Source organism: Panulirus ornatus, chromosome 18, assembly GCF_036320965.1.
Source record: "Panulirus ornatus isolate Po-2019 chromosome 18, ASM3632096v1, whole genome shotgun sequence".
In the NCBI taxonomy this organism is placed as follows: domain Eukaryota; kingdom Metazoa; phylum Arthropoda; class Malacostraca; order Decapoda; family Palinuridae; genus Panulirus; species Panulirus ornatus.
Window position 1 is genome coordinate 9437187 of NC_092241.1, and position 24119 is coordinate 9461305.

At 41.3% G+C, this 24119-nt stretch overlaps 3 protein-coding genes across 11 annotated transcripts in view; 1 reads left to right on the top strand and 2 right to left on the bottom strand.

Moving 5' to 3' along the window:
- Positions 1-5163, bottom strand: part of LOC139754988 (uncharacterized) — a 346758-nt gene extending 341595 nt beyond the window's left edge. For 7 of the 8 annotated variants that reach the window (XM_071672870.1, XM_071672864.1, XM_071672869.1 and 4 more), the window contains exons 1-2: positions 5137-5163; positions 2756-2859 (exon numbers count right to left, since the gene is read on the bottom strand). The gene's annotated coding sequence lies outside the window, so the exon portion shown is untranslated. Of the gene's footprint in view, positions 1-2755; positions 2860-4861; positions 4890-5136 lie in introns of those variants that run through there. The other variant, XM_071672862.1, reaches the window with a different exon arrangement.
- A 101-nt stretch (positions 5164-5264) lies between these two features.
- On the top strand, positions 5265-10561 carry LOC139754987 (uncharacterized). The gene is made up of 3 exons (XM_071672860.1): positions 5265-5745; positions 8004-8537; positions 8709-10561. The coding sequence occupies exons 1-3, from the start codon at positions 5686-5688 to the stop codon at positions 9774-9776; spliced, it is 1662 nt and encodes a 553-aa protein (XP_071528961.1). The 5' UTR covers positions 5265-5685; the 3' UTR covers positions 9777-10561.
- A 6189-nt stretch (positions 10562-16750) lies between these two features.
- The window catches only part of LOC139754990 (lanC-like protein 2), a 28151-nt gene continuing 20782 nt past the window's right edge, over positions 16751-24119 (bottom strand). For both annotated transcript variants that reach the window (XM_071672876.1, XM_071672875.1), the window contains 3 exons: positions 23130-23312; positions 20445-20582; positions 16751-20027 (listed from right to left, as the gene is read on the bottom strand). In XM_071672876.1, the coding sequence (XP_071528977.1) occupies positions 19836-20027; positions 20445-20582; positions 23130-23312 (513 nt within the window). In that variant the 3' untranslated portion in view covers positions 16751-19835. The remainder of the gene's footprint in view (positions 20028-20444; positions 20583-23129; positions 23313-24119) is intronic.

The following is a 24119-nucleotide window of genomic DNA, read 5'->3' on the forward strand; positions in this document are numbered from 1 at the left end:
AAGTCATCTGTCGAAACAGCTTTCAACTTATCCTTGCTTGAAGACCCCGAGTCTTTCCATTGACTAGGCTAGGGTATGTGGCTAGGGTACAAGGACAGGGTACGTGGCTAGGGTACGTGGCTAGCTAGGGTGGGGGTGAAAGAATAAAATGAAGAGGTTGAGAAATAGGAGGGTGAGTGTACAATAGTACGTAACGTCATGTGGACTGTAACATACCGAGGCTTGATAACAGAATGTTATGGACACCAAATGCATCAAAAATACGTGTTGTGCCACGGGTAATGACACCACATTACCTAACCAGCAAACCACCTAAACACTTCAGTAAAAACCTACAAACACAGGTACACTATTAAACTATTGCTCCGCTGTTTACCTTCACTAGTCAAGTCCCTCATTCCTCCCTCCTATCCACCAAAAGAAGGTTGAGAGTGTGAGTGAGTTGTTGGGTTAGGATGTGCGTTTCTCACGGTCACTCCGCCCAAGGTCTAACGCACACATAACGCAACCACAGCAGGAAAACCCTCCATGTGATCCTTAACAACACACGAACATACGCTTCCTATATATACAAGGTATATATATATATATATATATATATATATATATATATATATATATATATATATATATATATATATATATATATAATCTATTTATTTATTTTGCTTTGTCGCTGTCTCCCACGTCAGCGATGCAGCGCAAGGAAACAGACGAAAGAATGACCCAACCCACCCACATACACATGTATATACTTACACGTCCACTCACGCAAATGTACATACCTATACATCTCAATGTACACATATATATACACACACAAACATATACATATATACACATGTACATAGTTCACATTGTCTGCCTTTATTCATTCCCATCGCCACCTCGCCACACATGGAATAACAACCCCCTCCCCCCTCACGTGTGCGAGGTAGCGCTAGGAAAAGACAACAGAGGCCCCATTCGTTCACAATCAGTCTCTAGCTGTCATGTAATAATGCACCGAAACCACAGCTCCCTTTCCACATCCAGGCCCCACAGAACTTTCCATGGTTTACCCCAGACGCTTCACATGCCCTGGTTCAATCCACTGACGGCACGTCTACCCCAGTATATATATATATATATATATATATATATATATATATATATATATATATATATATATATATATATATATATATATCATAAAACAGTAATACTAATAGCCTAATTATTCACATTCACACATTTCCCCTGCAAGAAGTGTTTGTCCTCCCACCATCAACACCCACCCACCGGGAGACATCATACTTCCAACATACGTCGTACACGAGTATACTGGTGGTGGTGGTGGTGGGGGGGGTTATGTGGTGCGTCGTTGTGTGTGTGTACCGGTCGCCTCACCCCCTGCAGACCCTGAGGGTGGGAAACCCTTAGCACTCCACCCCCGACCCCCCCCCCCCCCTCCCCGTGCATCGTCCTGCCTCATACTTGAGGACTTTCCACCCTGCCTCATACTGGTGGACCTCACACACTGATGGTACTGTTACCAGTGCCTGATGAGGTATTGGGAAAAGATGGTGATCATAATGATGACGGATGGTGAAGCTGACAGTTGTGATAATGATGGTGTTATTCGTTATGGATGTGAGGGGTAAGAGTTGTGATGGTTGTAATAATGATAATCATAGTTATAATACCCGAGATGATTGCTGTGTTCAAGGTTGTGAGTGATGGTGATGAAGGCACTGTCTGATAATGATACGACCACTGAAGACGCTTGTGATGATGAGAGGCAATGATGATGGTGACATGAAGATAGTGAAACGTGCTGTCACTATTGATGATGAAGGAAGGGAGGTTAGCCATGACAAGGCGAGGCTTTCCATCATAGCGGGATCAAGAACAAAGCAAGAAATGATGGTGATAAGGGGAAATCATGGTGATCAGGGGTAATGATGGTGATAAGGGGAAATCATGTTATCTATAAGGGTGACACTATTACTAATGGTAATCACAAATGATGATGATGATAGTGATGTTTGCAAGTGATGATGATGTTAGCGATCAAGGCAGAGCAAGTGATCATGATAATGATAGTGATGTTGATAATGACTGGTGATTATGATGACGCTTGCGGAGACAGTTAATATATATATATATATATATATATATATATATATATATATATATATATATATATATATATATATATATATATATATATATATATCATAAAACAGTAATACTAATAGCCTAATTATTCACATTCACACATTTCCCCTGCAAGAAGTGTTTGTCCTCCCACCATCAACACCCACCCACTACGAATCATGGTGATGATAGTGATGTGTGATGTTAATGATGGTGGTGGTGGTGGTGGTGGTGATCCTCGTGACGATGGTGGAGTTAGCACGGTGGTGATGGTAGAGGTGGCAAAAGGTGACGGCAAAAACTCTCCTTCAAACACACAAACACAGGTGTAAATCTCTCTCTTCGCCACACACACACACACACACACACTTATCAATGCGACGCATAAATTCCTGGTCGCTGTTGCCATCAGAGTGGCGCGGCGTAACAAGGAATGGCCTAGTGCTGGTGGGGGTGGTTTGGGGGAGGGTCAGATCCGGGGAGTAAGGGATCAGGGCGAGGGTGAGGGACGGGGGTATGGTGAGGGCCGGGGGTCGGGAGGGGGAGAGGGAGTAGGATAATGCGAGCATGCAAGTACCTCTGACTGCTTCAGGAAGGTTGTCCGTGACCCACATACCTTGGTGCCATGAGGAGTGCACGTCGCCTACACAGCTTGAGCTGAAGAGCTGCTGCCAGTAGCACCGCTAACCCATTGCTCCTCTTTGTCTCTGTCTCTATAGCCTGTGGGAGAGAGAAAAAAAAAGGTAAATTATAATTCATACATGGCACCACTACAGGACATTAAAACGAATGGTATAAATATGAAAGCCTAGCTGACCGGAAGATAACAGGATTATCAGCTCGAGAGTTACCAATACTCAAGACATATTAAAAAGGTATCACACAAGGATACACGATAGTTAGGCGAAGAAGTTGGAAAGATAATGTGATACCAGAAATAAGAAACGCGAGGGACATCAACGGAAACGTTAAAACTTGACAAACGGCTGACGTCGATCGTAGATCAACCTCCGACGGACCGACACTCACGGGAGGTGCGCGGCGGCCCACAGTAAGCCAAACACGCGGTGAGCGATACGCGTTGCCCCTGCCATCATGGTAAAATGTCGTCGCTGGTACAGCCAAGTAGGTACTCATCACAGGCCCTTCGTATAATTTTCTATCTTATCCGTCGTTCATCATTTCTTTTACGCTGAATCAAATATCGACTTTTCCATAATATGATTTATTCTTCAGCGATATACATCACCTTGACTGGTGTCAGGATGGCTACGATTCTCCGATACTAACTACCCCGCGAGAATGTGGGGAAGCACGCGTATATACTGTACTTTCTCACGTATCTTCATTTACAATAATGTAGCTTTCCTGCTACACTAATAGCCACTGGCCAGTGTGTAACTTTGTTTCCCATAACAAGAAACATTGGTCAGTGGTTCTCCATTTCATGTGCTAGGAACGATTAGCCAGGGGGTACCACACGCCCCACATGGGAACCAGTAGCTAAGTGGTACCACAAATCTTTCCGCATAGGAACCAGCCGCCCGGGAGGTGCTACGCCTCCTAACGTAAGGGAACCAGTTGCCAGGGTGTACCACCATCCCTCCTATCGTATGGGATCCGGTAGCCAGGGGTACCACACCTCCCATATGAGACGCAATAGCCAAAGGGTACCTACCATACCTTCCATAAGGGACCAAGATGACAAAGGTACCACATCTCCTCTAAGGAACCATTAGCCAAGGGGTACCGCACCTACCAAGTGGGAACCAGTATCCCGGTGGACCACTCCTCTTCCAGTACCGGAATCAGTAGTCAGTGTGTACCGCTTCCCATATGGGGTCCAGTAATCATAGGGTACCACTCCTATGCAGAAACCAGTATCGGGGGGGGGGGGGGATAGCTCTCATCTTCCAGCACCGGAATCATTGGCCAGGGGGTACCACGCCTCTTTCTGAACGGTTAGCAGTAGCCAGAGGATAATATACCTCTACCTTGTACACATAGGCACGTGAACTACCTAATGCATGCCTAAGCGATCTCAAGACACAAGAGAACACTGAGGCGCCTCACCTGCGGTGAAGTAGCTGGCTCCTCATGTGGTTTGACCAAAGCTGACTAGAGCAACTCCACTAGTGGTCACATAGGAGCCACTAAACTGAAGCGCCACTAACTGTATGGCTAATTAAAGGCATTTACGCTATCGTGTATTTCACCAGGTTGATATCTAGTGACGTACAAAGCAATTAAATACATCAAAAAACAATCATGGGAACTGCAACTGGTGTTGGAAGGTATAATGTGTGTTTGTTGGTACACGGAACTAGATGTCGTCCGCTCGGGAACCGTGACTAACTTCAAAGTACGGGACGAGAGTAACTTGATAGGGGCTGTGCACGCTCGACCAAGATGGTTTTCCCAACGTCACAAGACAGGTAAACAAGAGGTTCAGATGGCCAAAGTACTTTGACAGCTCGTGCATATACAGTTCTGTAAAAAAAAAAATCATTTTTTAAGTGGAAAAGTCTTTCAATTACTAAGATCCGCTTTTTCAGTGGTGCCTGGCATCAAAAGCCGGGATTAATTCAGGCATTTCCTCCACAGAAATAAGTGTGGAGTTACAAGTCGCACGATAACAGTGAAATACTGATATATGTAAATGATGCAATACCTAAGCCACTTTTATGAAAGTAATATCAATTGTAATACCAAAATAGTGTACCTTGGTATCCCCTGCCGCTCACGCCCTGCACTACCATGACTCAGATTCACGCACGCTCTGAACGATACCATTGGAACCAGAGATCATTATTCCTATGTGCTGTTTATCTTGTTTGTGAGTATAGTCTATGATTCTACCAATAATTCATGATTACAGAAGTCCAGAAACTTTTTTCAGTGTTCATTTGTCTCACCATTTTGTCCTCAGTCACCTCGGATAAACAGCGAAGGTTACCCGTTCGTAAAAGACGACGAATATAGTTAGAAAATACGAACCCTAGTGAGTAGGGCGGTGCAGGAGGCTGTGGCGGGCAACACTATGTGTTCACGTGATCACCGGAGAGGGAGAGGACGCCCACCACGCACTGATCACGTGGACACCAACCTCGAATGCCTCCCATTGGCTGGTGTCACCGCGCCCACACCGCTGATTGGTCCGCATCAACACCCGCCCTTTTCGTTACCTCTCCTCCACCATTGCAGCTGGAAGGGTTTCGTATATCCTATTTCCACTACGTTTAAAAATGCAATTCCTCTTCTTTATTTCAGAGGTATAACACGTTACATTAACTCAATATCTTGGGATGGGTAAACGAGGTTTGTTTTATTAGATACCGGCCAAAGGGGAGAAAAATCGGGAAGTTAAAGCATGTGGCGAAGTGCGGCAGCTCATGGGCTGTGGGAGAGAGAGGAGGATTGAACGCGTGTGAACTGTACTCGCACTCTTTACTTGTGATTTGCTGGACATGAGCAGTGGATGTGTAGAACTTTGTCTTAGTTCCCCCAATGGGATACAGCAGGTTTTAGATTATACATTTGATCACCATGAAGAAACAGATTATGTTCAAGCACTCGCTACCTCTGTCACCAAACAGGGTCCAAAAGGTAATACGATGGTTGTGAACACCTCTGCTGATTAATGTATTAAATGTTATTATTATGGTTTGACGCAGTGAATTCATGAAATATATGTTACTTCAGGTAGTGAAGTGTAGAAATTTGAAGTGAATATTTGACAAGTTTGCGAAGTTTCAAGTGTTTTGATGTTGAAAGTGGTGTGGGGGAGTGATACATGTGTCAGATGCCAGTGATGTTCGGTGTAAAGTGATAAGGAAACAGGAAATGTTAAATTTAGTGAAACAATTTTCAGAGTTAGTTTAGTGGTTCATATGTTGAAAGACTTCCAAGTTAACGCGGGAAATGGCGAATAGTATGAAAGAAAGAAATATATATGTTGATATTACTGTGATGCATCGGAAGAAAGTCATTTTGAAGCATCATATTCCATAATATAATAGCCAATTTGGAGTGCATTAAGTGTCGATAGATGGTGGCTTTCAATAGCTATAATGACGGGTATCTGGTATTTCTCAGCGTATCACATTCTGATATATTCGTTTCTTGTTAATTAGTCTTGTAGGAATCGTGAGGTCTGCGGGAACTGGTTACTTGAGTTTGTCTTGTTTTATTTTTGTACTTGCTGTGGTACGTCATCTTATGCTCATGAATAAGAATTTGTTTAATATGTATTAAGTGGAAGGACCTATAAGTAGATGTGAAGAATATCATTAGTGTCTTTAGTATATGGTATTAACTTAAATGGTCGTACGAGTGTCTTCTGCGAATTTATACATAAGAAGTAGATGTAGATATTCAATTATTAAAACAAGTATTGATTGTGCCAGTTGAAAGTTACTCTGATAATCTGCAGTTACTTGTATAGCTTTTATATTTGATTGTACTCGCTGCACGTCGCTATTCCATTTGTATATGAAGAGGAAAGCTCGTACATTAATATGTGAGTGTGAGAGAACCTCGTAGATATGCATAACTGTTTCATTTTACATTTGGTTGGCCGTCGCGTCGTGACGCTTTTCCCGCCAAACAAAGGGCCAGGTGAAGGCATTACCGCTCCGCTTGCAAAGTTACAGTTCAACATAAACATTTTGTCACGAGATGGAAATTCATTACGTCTTAGATTTAAAATAAAATCAGTGTGAAGTTATTAAGGCTATATACGTACATATGAAGTGGTATTCGTGTGGTGAATTTAGGCGAGTGACGTCATGGATGACGGAGCGGGTTGTGTCGACCTGCTCACGGGCCTTTCACATGTTGATCACGTGATAACCTGTGACGTCACAGCTCAAAGAATCCGGTATAGACGTGTTAATTTATTCACGCATTATTAAAGTCTTACATTTTTCATATTAAGTACAAACGGAAGAGCTCGTACGTTACTTGGAAGAGTTAGAAAACCGAGGAGAGAAGAGTTGCTGAGCAACATAATTGAGGTGAGGGAGCCAGAGGCTCGAGCAGGCGCCGTGCCGTCTGGTAGGGTCTCGGCCGCTGCCGTCATCACCACCACCACCACCACCAGCTCCACTTTAATCTGGGAACTGTGTTGGGCACAGTCTGGCCAGGCACTGATACATAACTGTTACCCATGACACTTTTTACGTGCAATGCGACATGCTGATGTGTTTCGTAGAAGTATTTAAGGGGACACTTTCATATCTAGGAACGTAAATCATATACTCAGTGGAGTTGCAAATATGAAATGGAATTATGTCATTTCTACTGATGAAAACCACTACCGGCAATACATGTACATTATGGTATATATATATATATATATATATTTTAGCATTGTACTTCATTCCCACATGGTATGTGTATAGAGTGAGTTACCGGCTTCCGCTGATGGTTACAATGCAAGTGAAAACTTGCATTTAGCGAGGTTGTATCAGTGGCAGTATTATCATTCTGAAACTTTTCACTCCAAAGCAGTCTTATTTCCATGCTACTGAAGGTAGCGCAACCTAGGAACTGCAGTTACTTCGAAAATAAACCCTAGGACTCATTAATAGTTGTCAAGGGGCAATTATATATATATATATATATATATATATATATATATATATATATATATATATATATATATATATATATATGTGTGTGGGGGGGGGGGAAAGAAAACTTAATAGAAATTATCGTTTTGAAGCTAATGGTTAGTGGTAATTTTTCATGTAGTTAATTGTTAGTTTCTTTAATGGGTTATTTTCTCTTAAATTACCCAGTTGGTAGGAATTTAGGTCATGTTTGTTCAAGTAAATTAATTGTAATCTTTTCATTATTTGCAGCCAGAATACTTACGACCAACGGGCATAGACTATCAACAGCTGAACACAGAATACAGACACACAAACTCAGAAGATTACAGATACCCAGATCAAGAAGATTACAGACAGCGAAGCAGAGACTACCACAGACATGTCCGCCCAGAAAGCTACACTCACACCCCTCTAGAAGAGCACACACGCCTAGGCGCAGAGGACTATAGACACAGAAGTCGGGAGGATCTGAGACAAGCTGGTCTGGAAGACTACAGAAGCACAGGGTTGGGAGATTATAAACCTTCCATCCTGGGGAACAACTGTAGCCAGACAGATGCTGAAGACCTGGAGGTGGTTCAGACTTTACTATCTTTCTCACAACATGAGATGAGATGGAACACCCAGGAATATACCAGTTCCACTTTGGATTTGCCACCGTCACCACCAGCTTCCCAAGGAGGCATCTCTCCTCGTCATCCACTGGAGTCTGACGTGGAAGAGACGTGTGATCCTCTCATGTTGGGCAAGAAGAAAATCTTAAGAGATGCAGAATGTGCTAAGGTAAATTATGTCCTGTGTTATTCATGACATTTTGAATGATCACATGTCATATGATGCAATCACATCAAAAACAAGTAGTATTGCTCATGTCATCAGAATTATAATATCTTTTTTTAACAGACTGATTAACATTTGCAGTCACATTAAATACGTTTTTTCGTCTTGTTTCAGATTATAATGAACCAAACACCGCCACACACACCGTGCACGCCCCCACGATCACCCAGTCCTGCTCTCTCTATGTACAGCTCTAGGGCGTCGACTCCAGCCTCGCTCTCTGCTGTTCCTGTCTCCGTTATCGTGAAGGCAGACAGACAGCAGAAGACTACCGAGAGACCACGCACGTTAGCAGAGCGTAAAATGTACGATAATTATGATTACGTTATGAAGGAAGATGACTGTAAGTTTAACTACGAAAGTGAGGAACACACTTCACCTCAAATTACAAATTTCAACAACAATCACCACTCCATCCCACCCCGGAGCACCAACACTGCTCAGGAAATGATCTTTGTGCATTCGAAGGACACAGATCGTGATGCCAACGGGACCCCTTCTTCTGTTAGTAATAAGCCTCTTACTGTACCTGTTCACCAGTCGCTTCCTGCCGAAGCTACGCCAAAAAATGTCCCGGTTTCTAAAGCACCACAAGTTAGCAATAAGCCTGTGGCCATTGCACCAAAGATGCCGTCTGTGATTCCAGTCAGTTCTGGTACCTCAGTGATCCTAGCACCAGTGAATGGGTCCTCGGCAGTGATCCCTGCCTCTAATGGTGGAATTACTCACTTCATTGTTACGACAGGGGGCACTGGTGGTGCAGTCTCCCAGGTCCTTCCTCCAATATTGGTGTCTGCGCCACCACTACAGACTCCGCAGGAATTCAGAAAAAAAGGATTCAAGTGCATATTTGAAGGCTGTGATAAAAGTTATTACAAATTATCTCACCTGAAATCTCATATGAGATCACACACTGGTGAAAAACCTTACCAATGTCTTTGGCAAGGTTGTGAGAGACGCTTCGCCAGATCAGACGAGCTGTCGCGTCACAGGAGGACGCACACGGGAGAAAAGAAGTTCGAATGTACCTCTTGCAACACCAAGTTCGTTCGGTCTGACCACCTCGCCAAGCACATAAAGCGGCACACCCGAAGACGGATTGGCGTTCCTGTCGCACCCAAGGTGTCGACCTTGGCACCGGCGGCCATCAGCTTCATAGCAGTGCCTGCCCTGCCACACTGACCTGATCTCATGTAGTCAACATTTGTTAAAGATGTGTTATAGTTGTGAGGGTATTAAGGAGTAAGAAAGAAATGAATCCATTTTATATGTTTTATACAGAATAGCTTGATAGCATCCTCTTAATCATCAGTTACCTCACGACCCTGCAGAATACTTCAACTGCTCACTTCACAAAGCATATTTTATTTCTTTATATGGGGGGGGGGGGGTGGATTATTACTATACAGTGACTTCAAACTTAAAACTATTGATTTTTAAATTTCATGTTAATATTGTTCAGTAATTCTGTAAAGTTTATTGACATTTGTTCATTGTGTTGATGGAGAGGTGAGCTCAGTCATCCAGATCATGAACAACCAGGAAGGGTCATGAGAACTTATCCACGGGACTTGTTTTAAACAAATTCCATCATGGATAAGGAATTGCTTAGGTTTCATAGAAATGTGTGAAGGCCGTATCATTCAGTACGTGCAAGGTTACGTGCCATAAACTCCTACGTTAAGTATGGTTGATACTGTTTTATAGGAAGTTTGGCTCGCCCCATAGGTAGGTCTAACTAATGTAAGAAGTAACTGATGATGTCTGCTGCTGCATCAGGCTCGCCCTGACACCATGCCACATTTTTCTCTTTTGTCTTACTTTTCTAAAGTGTACCAAATTTATTGTGATATTATCTATATATTTATTTCATGTTCTATTTGTGATTTTCATCACATCCAAAGATGTAGTATTTTATATTCTTTATAATACAAAACTCCTGAAGGGAGAATAAAATTCAGCTGTAATATGAGTTTTAATGTTCCTGTTCAGTGATATGTAGATTACACGAACGCACCTCTTTTTGTACGAATAAGATGGTTTACACTAATGGAGCCCCAAGCTTCTTGATCACAATCATAAACTATGTGCTCTTCACATTACCATATTCCCTTTCACTTTGTTCTATTCATTGTCCTATATGATTAATCAGTTCCGTGATTAATTAAATTCACTATAAGGATTAATCAGTTCCGTGGTTGGCGGAGCGCAACTATCCTAGCAACCGTCAGTCTGAGAGGAAACATGGTAGAGCGCAACTCTATCCCTGCTGCAGTCAGTCAGCTTGAGCCATCAACCCTCATGGTCACTTAGCTTCCCGCACCCTTGCTGCCGCTCTTCTCCCCGTGAGTTAAAGTGCTTGCAATAAGCAACCCAAAGAGAGGGCAACTCAGAATCGAAATCACGAAAGACCATAAACCCTAATAGTTGCCAAGCCTGTCGGAGCCTTGCGAAATATCTAGTTTCACACAAGGCCTCTTAGAGGGGGTGCAAGGGGTCAAAAGAGGGCCGGGAATTTCCTGGGATTTCAGAAAATCAACAGAGCGGAGGCTCCATTCCAGCCCTCTGTCATTATCCATAACTTTTTGGCCTGAGCTTATGACATAATAAAACCGTAGAGGATAAAAATAGGACGACTAATGGAGAAGGGAAGGGGGGACCCGAAAGAAACTTTGTACCCCCAGATAGAATTCCTCTTAAGAGGCCCTGTTCACAGGTGCCCAATGATTATAAACAAGTCCTTGGTATTAATGAAAGTTTAGTTTTTGTATAATATCAACAGTGACCGAGTCTGCACGCGCATGGCAGGGGTCAGCAAAGACTGCAGACATGAACTGGTACCTCCTCTGAGGCGCTACTTGGGCTAAATGTTCTCAAGGAATAATCCAATGCACTACAATGGCCTCTTAAGTTCACCTGCTACTGTCTTCGACTACAAGTAACATCTGATCCGTGTGCTAATCTACATTACAATACACGTACTAGCATCAACCAACAAGCCTCCAAACAGTTAAATTACAGTCGTTGGTTAGGAAATTTGTAGTTTCCGGGGCTTCTCCTCCTTGATGAAAAACCCCAGAATCAGAATATCGAAGTCTTCGCAAAATCCACTACTTCAGTGATGGCCAAGGTAATGCCTGTAACACTAGACCAACGCTTCTGAACTTCTTTTTTTAATTCAACGGCACATTTTCGAATCCGCTTGATGCACGCGACAGAATCAAATCCTGCCAGCATTCTATTGTTATTACCCATTATCCATTGACCATGAAGGAAAACGAAAATCTTTTTTACACATACATGTGTAATAAAGTAAACGAGCCTTTATAATATATTTCACTACATATTGCAGCTGTTACGACACACTGCGATCCCCGTTGTATTTATGTAACTGGGGATGATGTAGCCCGGTACAGTAGAGACATACTCGAGAAACACCGATGGTAAAGTACTTCCTTGGAGGAAACCTATCCATACAGTTAGTGGGGGGACTCTCCCTCACCTCCCAGGCAACATAGTAATATGGCTAGGACTGCACACCACCTAACAACACTGTCGACCGCCAAATAGCATCCAAAATCACGTCAGATATATCTAAGGAGGTCTATATTCTACGGCGGTTACCTGTCCTTAACACAGTTCTTATCACGTTTCACAGCACTGCCCGGCAACAACACGAAGCGCCAGGATTCAGTCAGGTGGTGACCTTTGGCGGTAAGTCCAGCTGCTCCGAATGATGAGTCAAAAGCAACTGCCCTAAATGTGTGCGGGCAAAAAAAAAAAAAAAAAAAATAAATCAAAAATAATAAACAAAGATCTTCCCCGTTCTGTTCGTTAGAATATCACACCAGCTACTACCGTCTCCATGAACCTCACTAGTGCCCTCTCCAAATACCAGTGACAAGACCTTCTCTTCACCAGAGAGGAATTATTGGCGTGTGCCAAAACATTGACCACTATATTACACACACTAGGAATACAGAGCCACCCGCATCTTGCTGCTGCTCAGTCAGGTACGACCAATAGACCGTCTCCTCACTGTACTTTCACGACATTTGTATTACTAGTTTGGAAGGAATCAATCTTGAGTCCCTGACATGGAGTAAAGATTCGTTTTTTGAGAGGGTCACGAGGCAAGCAAAAGGTCATACGCAACAAGACCACTCACCTCTCCACTCGTGCCTCCTGTATATCTCTACTCATTTTAAGACGGTCTTCCAGTCCTCCCTGGTAACCGATCCAGCCGCAGAGCTCGCTAAGATAATGTGTAGTGTTACTACCACACCTCCACCTCGCAGCGAATCACGCCACACACACACTTTTCAGCTGCTTCTAGATTCCACAGAGGCATCTAACACTACTGGAACAGAGTCCAGACCACGGAGCAGGGTATGTCCACCGACGATACCGCTCCTTTCTCTAAGTCCCTCCCATCAGTGACCATGAACAAAACCATACACGTAAATCACTTTTTCCTTCCTTTTCAGGGAGCTACAAATCCCGGGATCACCAACGATCTCTACATACTCCCTAAAAATTCCTCCCGCAGCTCTGTACAAGCCTACGATGAATCTGCAATAATACCTTGCTCGGTCTTCCCAGACATCCGCCCGGGTAGAGAAGCATCTAGTCCTCTGGTGTGGATCAGGTGGTGGCTGGTGCCAGCATCCAGTTATGCTCAACTTTCCAGTCCTTTAAAGAATCCATGGAAAGAAAATTACCTGCGTTCTCTGCACATGGCAACGAGCAATTACAGCCCAAATTACGAACCAACCAACAGGCCAGTGTCGCGATAAACCTGCCAGAGGAGACTCCTGCCTGAATTGATGGACGAGTTGACTACGGAGGCAGATGGGATCCGGACATGGTGAAGCTTAATGAGTTTTACAGACTGTATTGTGTCTACGACTCCGTCTAGAAGCGCTTGGAATGGACTGCTGAGACTTGAGTTCTTCGTGGTTGAATCCATCACCAGCTCTCACTCAGAGCCTGCAGCGTGTACGCCATCTTGAACACCAGAGAAGTTATCTAGAGTTCGCTTCAATGAGATGGAGATCAGGAGTCCACATACCAGAAGCTGTTTCAATCTTTGTGTCAGTATTATATTGTGTTATACTCCTATATGCCTGGAGATCTTCACACATATGGTTGGCTGGAGGTCTTCACACATATGGCTCGTGTCATTCGTATACATTATGCCTTCATGCTGCATTAGTTTTATTCATCCTTTAACTCCACATCCCATGATGACAGAAGACAAGTGTTATTGTTCCGTATCCTCACAATTGCGTTGGGACCTTCCATGGAAGCAAATGTTTTGATCACTTTTTCCTGTACACACTTTTCAGGTTTTTCAGAAAAACATGATCCCCAGACGTAGCGGGGCAGCGCCACGAACAGACGAAAAATATCATTTGCTCACATCTACTCTTCATCTAACTGTCCCGTATAATATACCGAAATTAGAGAGACCTATCCAGAGCCAAGCCCCACAAACCTCTCTGTAGTTTTCCCTGATCATTCCATCTGCCCTGGTTTCACTACGCCAGGTATGTGTGAAATTACGGCAGCCGCTTGGAGTGTTGAATGTTTCCTCCATAAAACCATAATACCGATTTGATGCAGTTACTATCATGTCCAGCAAATCTCTTAACAAAAATACTCTGAAAGATAATCTAACTCCTCAGAATTCTCGGTGACAGAACAAACATCTGTTATGCCTGAATTACAACTATCAAACAAATTGTGCTTATGCGAATTTAGCAACATCCGAACATACCCAAGATGCAAAATGGTAGATTAAACAGAGAACAGCCCCCCCCCCCTCCACAACTACAGAGCAGGATCATCTTTACCCTCACTGCTGGCAATACCATGTTCTGCATCCGTGGAAATTACGTCCATTTGGTTCACTGTAACTCGTATAAATATCCGAGTCAAGCATGAGAGTCCCATGTCAAAATTTTGAGTTTTCTTATAATACGACTCGCGCTTAGCGAAGTTGTTTATACCTCACACTCCTGGCCACTCGAACAGGAAAACAATATGGTCTACTGAATAGATTTACCGTCTGAAATGCCACGAAGTGTATTCTGAATAATTAACAACCCTACGGCCGCGCGAGGACCTTTTCCTAACAAGAACCACATCTGGAATACTCGCTGTCAACTCCCAGAGGCGTCTTATCCCATACAACTGGAAAATCAGCAGTTGACTGTTTATACATTTCTCGCCACTATAATCTATGTGCCTGTCTATGATGAACTCTCTAAATAGGTATCTTTGCTTTCGTTCCACTGTTAATCTTCTATCCAGTTCGGTAATAGGTGAGTATTATCTCTAAAATACTGAAACCAATATTGGTAAATAAACATAACAACAATGCCAGAATATTGAGTTATGTATGCTAAAGCCTCTAAACCTATATGGGATCCATCCATACATGTGTTAGCTAATTTTTACTGATGCTATGAACATCATATGCATCTAGGGGTGTCAACTTCTTTGTGTTATCAAAGAGGTCACCCAAAAGCTTGTGTCGTTCATTTTACATTCCTTTACGACAACAACAGGTTCAATGCATATAAATATAAGTACATCTGTGCTCTGGAGGTTGTAGTGTGCCCAAGCATTTAGTACACACGATACCTGTGGTACTGGAATCCGCCAGGCTTTTGGAAGGCGACAGGTACATTCGTGAGTGACTTTAACATGCGCTGAACAAGTATTGGTCGATTTAGGGTTATATAATTTACTAGGGAACGTACCAGTAGGTTTACCTGGTGTGAAGGCATTCTTGCAGGCATGTGAAATCAATTTCCTCAGTAACGACTTTGTGGTGGTTAGGATATTTTCTTTTCATAGAGAGGCAGTGTTTCAGCCGAGTATATCTGATATCGCTGTGCTGCTGTATGATGTTCCCGTCATCCACTGACTATAAATTGTTCTCATGATGATGTCACATCTCCCGTATTTCTTTGTATTGATTTATTAAAGCAAATTTTGCTTTGTTAGAAAACTCATTTGTCTAATAGATCTACTCCTTTATCACTAAGGGATCGTTTTCTTTACCGTACTTTCAAATGTTTCATTAACTTCATCATCATAAGTGTGTGAAGTACATTATGCTGTATTTCTAGATTGATACAATATTGTTTACCTTTTCATTTCACTTTGTATGAACATTATAAGTTTTTGCTGCTCTGTAACCATCTCAATTAGCTCCTACACTTATTCAAAATTTCCCATAAACCAAGGAACAGGAACATTTGAAGAGTGGCCTCATTTGCACACATCCATTCTCTAGCCATCACCTATAATGCACCAAAGCCATTCACAGCCAAGCCCCACAAACCTTTCTGTGGTTTTCCGACCGATTCATTTCGTCTTGATAAACACTCTAATACTTGTAACAAGCTTCTGAAGTTTCTTGCATACATCATCTGCCACAAGGACCATGTCATCAGCAAACAACAAATAACTCACCTCCAAGCCCCTTAACTCTCACAAAAGACTACAGACCTAACCCTCTCTCCAAAACCATCGCATTCACCTTCCTCACCACCCCAACTATAGACTGTACAGCCAGGGTGACATCACACACACCTGCTGCAGACCTACCTTCCACTTAGAACCACTCATCCTCCTCTCTTCCTATTAACACATGCATACAGATACTTAACTCTCTTTATCACAACTCCTAATTGCTTATGTTAGTGCACTGCAATGGTTTCAGTGCACTCCATAAGACAGCAAGAGAATGCATGCGAAATGCGGCCTTTCTTCATCTGTTCCTGGCACAACCTCAGAAACGAAGGAAACGGCGGACAATTATGAAAGAAAAGGAAAATGCTTTCCTTCTATACCATACCTTCATAACACCTTCCACAAAGCATATTTATCAACCCTAAGATACACTTTCTCCTGATTAATACTTGTCACATACGGTCTTGAAATCAAAGCCTAACCCTAGAGATATATTATACAATACAATGCTACAAGAGAAGGAAGCAGTTAAAAAAGTTTTAATAGGATGATTACATTAAACCAAAGGAGCTTGTTAATGTCCTATACTATCTTGCCAAATACAATGCCATCCAATTTGGATAAAGAAAAAGCACAGACAGATATTACCACTGAATATACAAACAATAGTCAAAAATTATTAAAGTTTTATTCCAAGAATGAGAACGTAATACACAAGCTTATCATGTAATAAACTTCATGACCTTCCTTGACCAAAATAAGCTTATTTTTCCTTGTCAGGTTTCAAAGAAAATATCACCATTCAATTTTGCCAACTAATCAACACAATTTTGGATCTTTGTCCATAAAAAAAAAAATACATAACCACTCTTAATTCAATTTAGTATATATCTCGAATGAAAATGACAGCATCCATTTTATTCTATCATGCAACGAAGAACTTATCTTAAAACAAAATCTTTGTTAAAATCAAAGCTGAGTGCTGAGTCTTTTGCTAGTTATTACAGTTAACTAGTACTGTAATATAAGCTGACATATCAATACACAGATATATATAATATATATATGTGTGTGAGTGTGTGTGTGTAGTTCACTAAATACTAGTATATACATCTAGATACCTAAAAATAAAATGCTATCATTGCTATAAATAACATGAGAAAAGGTAAACTATTACATATTACACAAAAAAATTATTTTATGATTATCTACTTCCGTAACACTAATGTACTGAATAATTTACCCAAAAATGATTGACAAGAGTTCAGAAAACATTTATATATACATAGACATATAAATCTTTTTTTATGGATTCTGCACACAAGTGGCTTACTGCAAGCAAAAAAATCACCTTCAGTGAGGCCATATCATTGTCAATTGATGGGAAGGAGCACAGTCTTGTTGAGGAACTTCCATTTATTCCAAAGTAGTATATCTTTTCCCTGCTACTATTTGTAATGCAGCCTTGAAGCTTCAAGAACCCTTGGAGAAGGGATCCTTGGGCAAATATAATGATTAAAAGAATACACATATACATGTATATACCTTATGAGTAAGGATAAGTAATGTTATGCAACCCCAGAGTTAGGTAGTAGTTGGTAGGCAGCCAATGACCAGGGAGGTATATTACCAGTATTACCCACCTGGGTATCAGGAGGGTTAGTAACATCTGTGAGGTGTGCCAGCACTTTCATGGTTGTCAAGTTGCACTCCTCTGATCCAGGTAGCTGTCTTTTCTTTCCGACACTAACATGTGGACTACTGGCATTCTATCCACAAATAAACAATCTCTCCTTGTCCTATGTATCACTTGACAGCGCTTAACTCATACAGCTTATTTTTCATAGCTATATTTTCCAGCAGCAAGCACTATGCACTAGCCCCGCCTTTTGGCAAATTTGTAGGAGCAGTAGATAGACGTAGGATGTAGGAAAATTTAGGGAGATAGAAACACTTGGTAGAAGCAGTAAGTAGGAGTATTAGATAAAAGATCTAGTTGTCATTAGGAACCTTAGACAGAAGCCTCTGAAAATATTGCACTCGACTTGCCCTCTGCCAGTAGCCTGTTAAGGATGAGGCACTTAAGGTTAAGAAGTGGCACTGGAGTTCTTTAGTTATGGAGACTGCCATGGCCATCCCTTTGTGGGAGTTCCAACTAAAACTGGCTTCAGAGATATACATAGATAGCAACCCTAAGACCTATTTTTAGCACTCCTAAAGTTTCAAGACCACTCCACACATCTGCAGGTTAAGAATATCCTTAACGAAACTACTCTTTCCCATATGCTGACAACAATACAACTTTGTTGAAAAGCCCCAAGACCCCTTTTGCAATGTCAAGCATAATTTCCAACCTGCGAAATAAGTAACAACAAAACAAGTGTGCAATCCTACTGGCTGAACATAGGGAGTGTACAATGCCCAATAAGTTTCATTTTCTGGCAGAGATAAGCATCACACTGAGTTCAGCAAGTATTCTAAATACTGGTTATTTCAGTGCAATGTTGTCAAATTTTTGTGTGAGACCTATCTGTTCATAACATACACTCTATTGGTGGCTTTTAAGTGACTTAAGCAACTGGGAAAGGATCTAGACTCACACTTGTCAGAAAGAGCCAAACACTGGCCACCATCATCCTGTGTTATAATTATCATAACCTAATCCCTTCTTTCTTTTTCCTTTTATCAAGCCTAATCTTACAGTTTTCAAAACACTGATTATGAGTATATTTCATGCAAACTTAATGACATATAAGGTTATAAGGTAAAGATTTCTGAGAAAGAGTGGTTAGTTGATGAGGCATGTCCTTGTAACTACACCAGAAAACAGGTGCAACCAACCTCTCTTGAAATGTATTTATTACAGTTTTAACTCCATAACATAATTTTTGCAAGAAACCAAAAGGTAGTAACTTAGTAATAACTGAGTTGGTGGTATTAAGTGCATTGGTCCACTGCACTTAAAGTACACAAGTATCATAACTGAACACACACTGTAAGCGGGCATAACTATATTTAGCAATAATTATGACAGTAAATGTGTTCATGATCCAATGATACTGTCCACTTAAGAATGCAACAAGAATGAATTGGTGGTACTTTATCTTGCACTTAAAAACTAAGTATCTGACGCATAATGGCAGATACCTTATTTTGCAGGTCAGAAATTTCACTTTACAACAGGACTCCTACAGTTCTGAGGCTACACTCCACCTAGGATCAGGTAAATCATCGACTCCTATGGAGTGAGAAGGTCCTCATCAACACTACTCTTTTCCATCTACTGATGATGATGATATGGGCCAACCAAAAGCTTTTCCTCACTTGAGGTGTAATCATGCAGGCAATCTGATAATACAACTCACTATAATTGATCATACAATCCAAGAACTCCTTTCATGGTGCAGCTGCAGCTCTGAGGCTGCACTCCAATCATAAGCACGGAAATGATGGCCTCCTTTGGAGCAAAACATTCCTTGATGAGACTGCATTCCTTTCCATCCAATGGTAATGATACATAGGTGACTTTTCACTTACAGTGTAACCAAATGGAGGCAGGATCCCATTACAATGCACTCAACATAATGTAAATGTATGTGTATTTTGTTATGAATCATGGGCTTTATCAATACTAGTTTAGAGGAAGAAGCCAGGTGAGGATATTTCCCTTTATAGATCATGCATCTATGCTTGATGCTACCTCTCCTCACTGGGGAAATAGAGAACATTTATGAAACAAAAAAGCTTTGTTTCTATTCAATCTAACAAAAAAGCTGGAAACTTTGCCTCATCTGGCCTTGTAAGGTCAACCAGGAAGTGAATATTACCTGCTAAACCTTCAAATAAAGACAGTGGTCTGTCTGGTGTGCGACAACCGTGTGTTCCATACTCCTGACACCAACGGCCAAACTGAGCAGCCCTGTAGAGGTATACAGCATCTCCTGTCACCTGCAAGTGCAAAACCAAGAATCTAAATAATTCTTACTTAAAAAGGAACTCTGATTAATGATACATATAAAAAAATAACACATTACAATGATGAGGAGGTACTGAATTCTGTAACATAGTATGAAACTAACTTTCACACAGAGATATGACTGGGTAAGAGAGCAATGTAATAGTAAGAGGAGTTTGTATGAGAGAAGGAGAGTGCGTGCTTAAACAGTATGGACGTATGGAGAAGTTAAGAGAAAAAAGGATGATTAAGAGAGTATATATTTCAGAAGAGGAAAGAACAAGGACAAAGGCAAAACTAAGGAAGAGGTGAAAGAAAGGAGTGAAAAATGCTTTGAAGGCTTGAGGCCTTGCAGGAAATGGCAAACATGCATAAAAAAAGAAGTGTATATAGAAACTGACAGCTCTTACCTGATAGAGGTAAAGTAATGCATATCCATTCCCAGCTGATCCATGGCAGAGACCGTAGCCTTTCTTCAAAAGCCCACGTTCCCAAATGCACTCACCACACTTTTTAGCATGCTCAAGGTAACTGATATTTCCATAAACCTGAAAAGGAGAGGTAGTATTGAGTCAAAGACATTTCTTGTATTCTGGTTGAAAATGATCAGGAGACACATGCAACTGGATCTGCTATAATTTGCCATGTAAGTCACCAAACACCAACACTCCAAGTCAGCCTCTCAAACTAGTGATACTATCCCCACCTTCTCTTACTTCTTTCTATATTTTTCTACCTACCTACACTCTTGAACTCTACAGTGAAGAAATAGAAGAAAGATATATGATTATGTACGCATGGCATACAGCTAGAGACTGAGTGTGAACGAATGGGGCCTTTGTTGTCTTTTCCTAGCGCTACCTCACACACATGAGGGGGGAGGGGGTTGTTATTCCATGTGTGGCGGGGTGGCGATGGGAATGAATAAAAGCAGCAGTATGCATTATGTACATGTGTATATATGTATATGTCTGTGTGTGTATATATATACGTATACGTTGAGATTATTTTTTTTTTTTTGCCGGTCTCCCGCGTTTGCAAGGCAGCGCAAGGAAACAGACGAAAGAAATGGCCCAACCCACCCCCATACACATGTATATACATACGTCCACACACGCAAATATACATACCTACACAGCTTTCCATGGTTTACCCCAGACACTTCACATGCCCTGATTCAATCCACTGACAGCATGTCAACCCCAGTATACCACATCAATCCAATTCACTCTATTCCTTGCCCTCCTTTCACCCTCCTGCATGTTCAGGCCCCGATCACACAAAATCTTTTTCACTCCATCTTTCCACCTCCAATTTGGTCTCCCACTTCTCCTCGTTCCCTCCACCTCCGACACATATATCCTCTTGGTCAATCTTTCCTCACTCATTCTCTCCATGTGCCCAAACCATTTCAAAACACCCTCTTCTGCTCTCTCAACCACGCTCTTTTTATTTCCACACATCTCTCTTACCCTTACATTACTTACTCGATCAAACCACCTCACACCACACATTGTCCTCGAACATCTCATTTCCAGCACATCCATCCTCCTGTGCACAACTCTATCCATAGCCCACGCCTCGCAACCATACAACATTGTTGGAACCACTATTCCTTCAAACATACCCATTTTTGCTTTCCGAGATAATGTTCTCGACTTCCACACATTCTTCAAGGCTCCCAGGATTTTCGCCCCCTCCCCCACCCTATGATCCACTTCTGCTTCCATGGTTCCATCCGCTGCCAGATCCACTCCCAGATATCTAAAACACTTTACTTCCTCACGTTTTTCTCCATTCAAACTTACCTCCCAATTGAGTTGACCCTCAACCCTACTGTACCTAATAACCTTGCTCTTATTCACATTTACTCTTAACTTTCTTCTTTCACACACTTTACCAAACTCAGTCACCAGCTTCTGCAGTTTCTCACATGAATCAGCCACCAGCGCTGTATCATCAGTGAACAACTGACTCACTTCCCAAGTTCTCTCATCCCTAACAGACTTCATACTTGCCCCTCTTTCCAAAACTCTTGCATTTACCTCCCTAACAACCCCATCCATTGAGATGTATAGGTATATATTTTTGCATGTGTGGACGTGTATGTATATACATGTGTATGTGGGTGGGTTGGGCCATTCTTTCGTCTGTTTCCTTGCGCTACCTCGCTAACGCGGGAGACAGCGACAAAGCAAAATAAATAAATAAATAAATATTACAAGAGGTCACAGTGGTGTGTGTGATCTATTATATATGCTTTAAACCACAGGAAAATGAAACATGTTAAGTTCCCAAGTGCACTTTCATGTAATGACCACATCGTCAGTGGAGATACAAGAATGAGATAGAAGACGTATAACTGTCACTTGACGTACAAGGAAGAGACAGAACTAAGACACCATTGGTAAATAAGCGTTATTGGATGGTAGTGTTCAGACTGGTGTGTTCGGGTCAGGCAACATGCCTGTCGTAAAATTCTTATTGTATGCACGAGAAAGGGAACTGTTTACAAATTTTGCCTACAATACAGCAATTAATGTTACAATTCTTTGTGTATTCAATAACAATATATTAAATGATATTTCTCATGGTAAAAGAGTCACAGTTAACTGAATTGGCATTACTTCAGTCAACACAATGGTCATAATTCTTAACATGATTAAACAAAGCATTTGATTCTTGTCCTGTTTTTATACTACATTTATGTTGCTTAGGTCAAACATAAAGACCCTTACCAGTCTGCCCAGCATAAAACATATTACAATTTTTACAGGGTATTGTGTAAACACAGCCTGTAGACTTTTCTGGTGCATTTTTGATTACGATACTCTTGATAGTATTGCTATTGCTGAAGGCTACATTTACATTACAGGATTTAAGCAACCTAGGTAGTCCAAGTTTAAAAGAAACTGAATGGATGTTAACTATCATAACAAATGCACAATTTAAAATATCAAAAGGGAAACATGTATGTAACAAGGAACATACACCCACCAAGAGAGATTTTAAAGAAACCGTACACAAAGACATTGAATAAAAAACTCATGAAATGATCTATAGGCAATTCACTTTCAACTGATATTTGATCTTACCTGGTATGCCTTTGCAAAAAGAAATATTGCACCAGGAGCACCATGACACCAGTGCACCAGTCGATCTGTTGTATTACTTATTGAAGATGGCATGTTACCCGAAGGAAACTGCAAACCACACAAATAGTCAATCGTTGGTCTAATCAACTCATTCAACTCCTCAGTAGTAAGCTGGTCCTTTACCTGTGAATTTTTTTCCATAATTAGTGCTCAACTGGAAATAAGTTTGATGGAAGAACAAGTTGTTTCTTAAATACAAAAAGCTATGTCTGTATCAAAGACAGTCCTATGAATATCATCCCTTCAGAAATATGTTTAATTTACTGGGCCAGTTCCCAAAAATATAATTTTGCTATGAAAAGATAAACTTTTCATATGACCTTTCTCAGTACTTTAAAGTAAAAAGATACTAAAGTTTTCATATCTGGCACTGAAATAGTCTGAAACAACTTTTGAGGAGAAATATATAGTGTTATCAAAAAATGACTGACAATATGAATAAACATATTCAGAAACTAATTACATAATAGCTGGCCCACTTAATTCTGACAAGGCCAAAAGATATTAAGAAGCATAACTCATGCATTTTCATTACCATTAGCCTTCAAATTACTCTCATTTACATGTACTTGCACATTATCATCTTGGGGAAAACTAATATTACTCTGAGGTGTGATTCAGCTTGATGTGAGGTAAATCAGCATTCAAAGTACTGCAATACCATTTTAAAACAAAAAATATATGACCAATGTATATTTCATAGACAATGCTTCAGTGCTCAAGGCAACTTCCCTCTAAGGGATGGCCATGACAGATAAACCAGCAGCATATTAAAGAGGATCAACGTACTGGTACTGTACTGTGTTGTGCAAAAGAGAACATTTTTCATATTTGACCGCCGTTTCCCATGTTAGCAAGGCAGCACCAGGAGCAAATGAAGAAAGGCCAAAACTGCTTCTCTGGTCATCAGATGTAAAGCAAAGAAGCCAC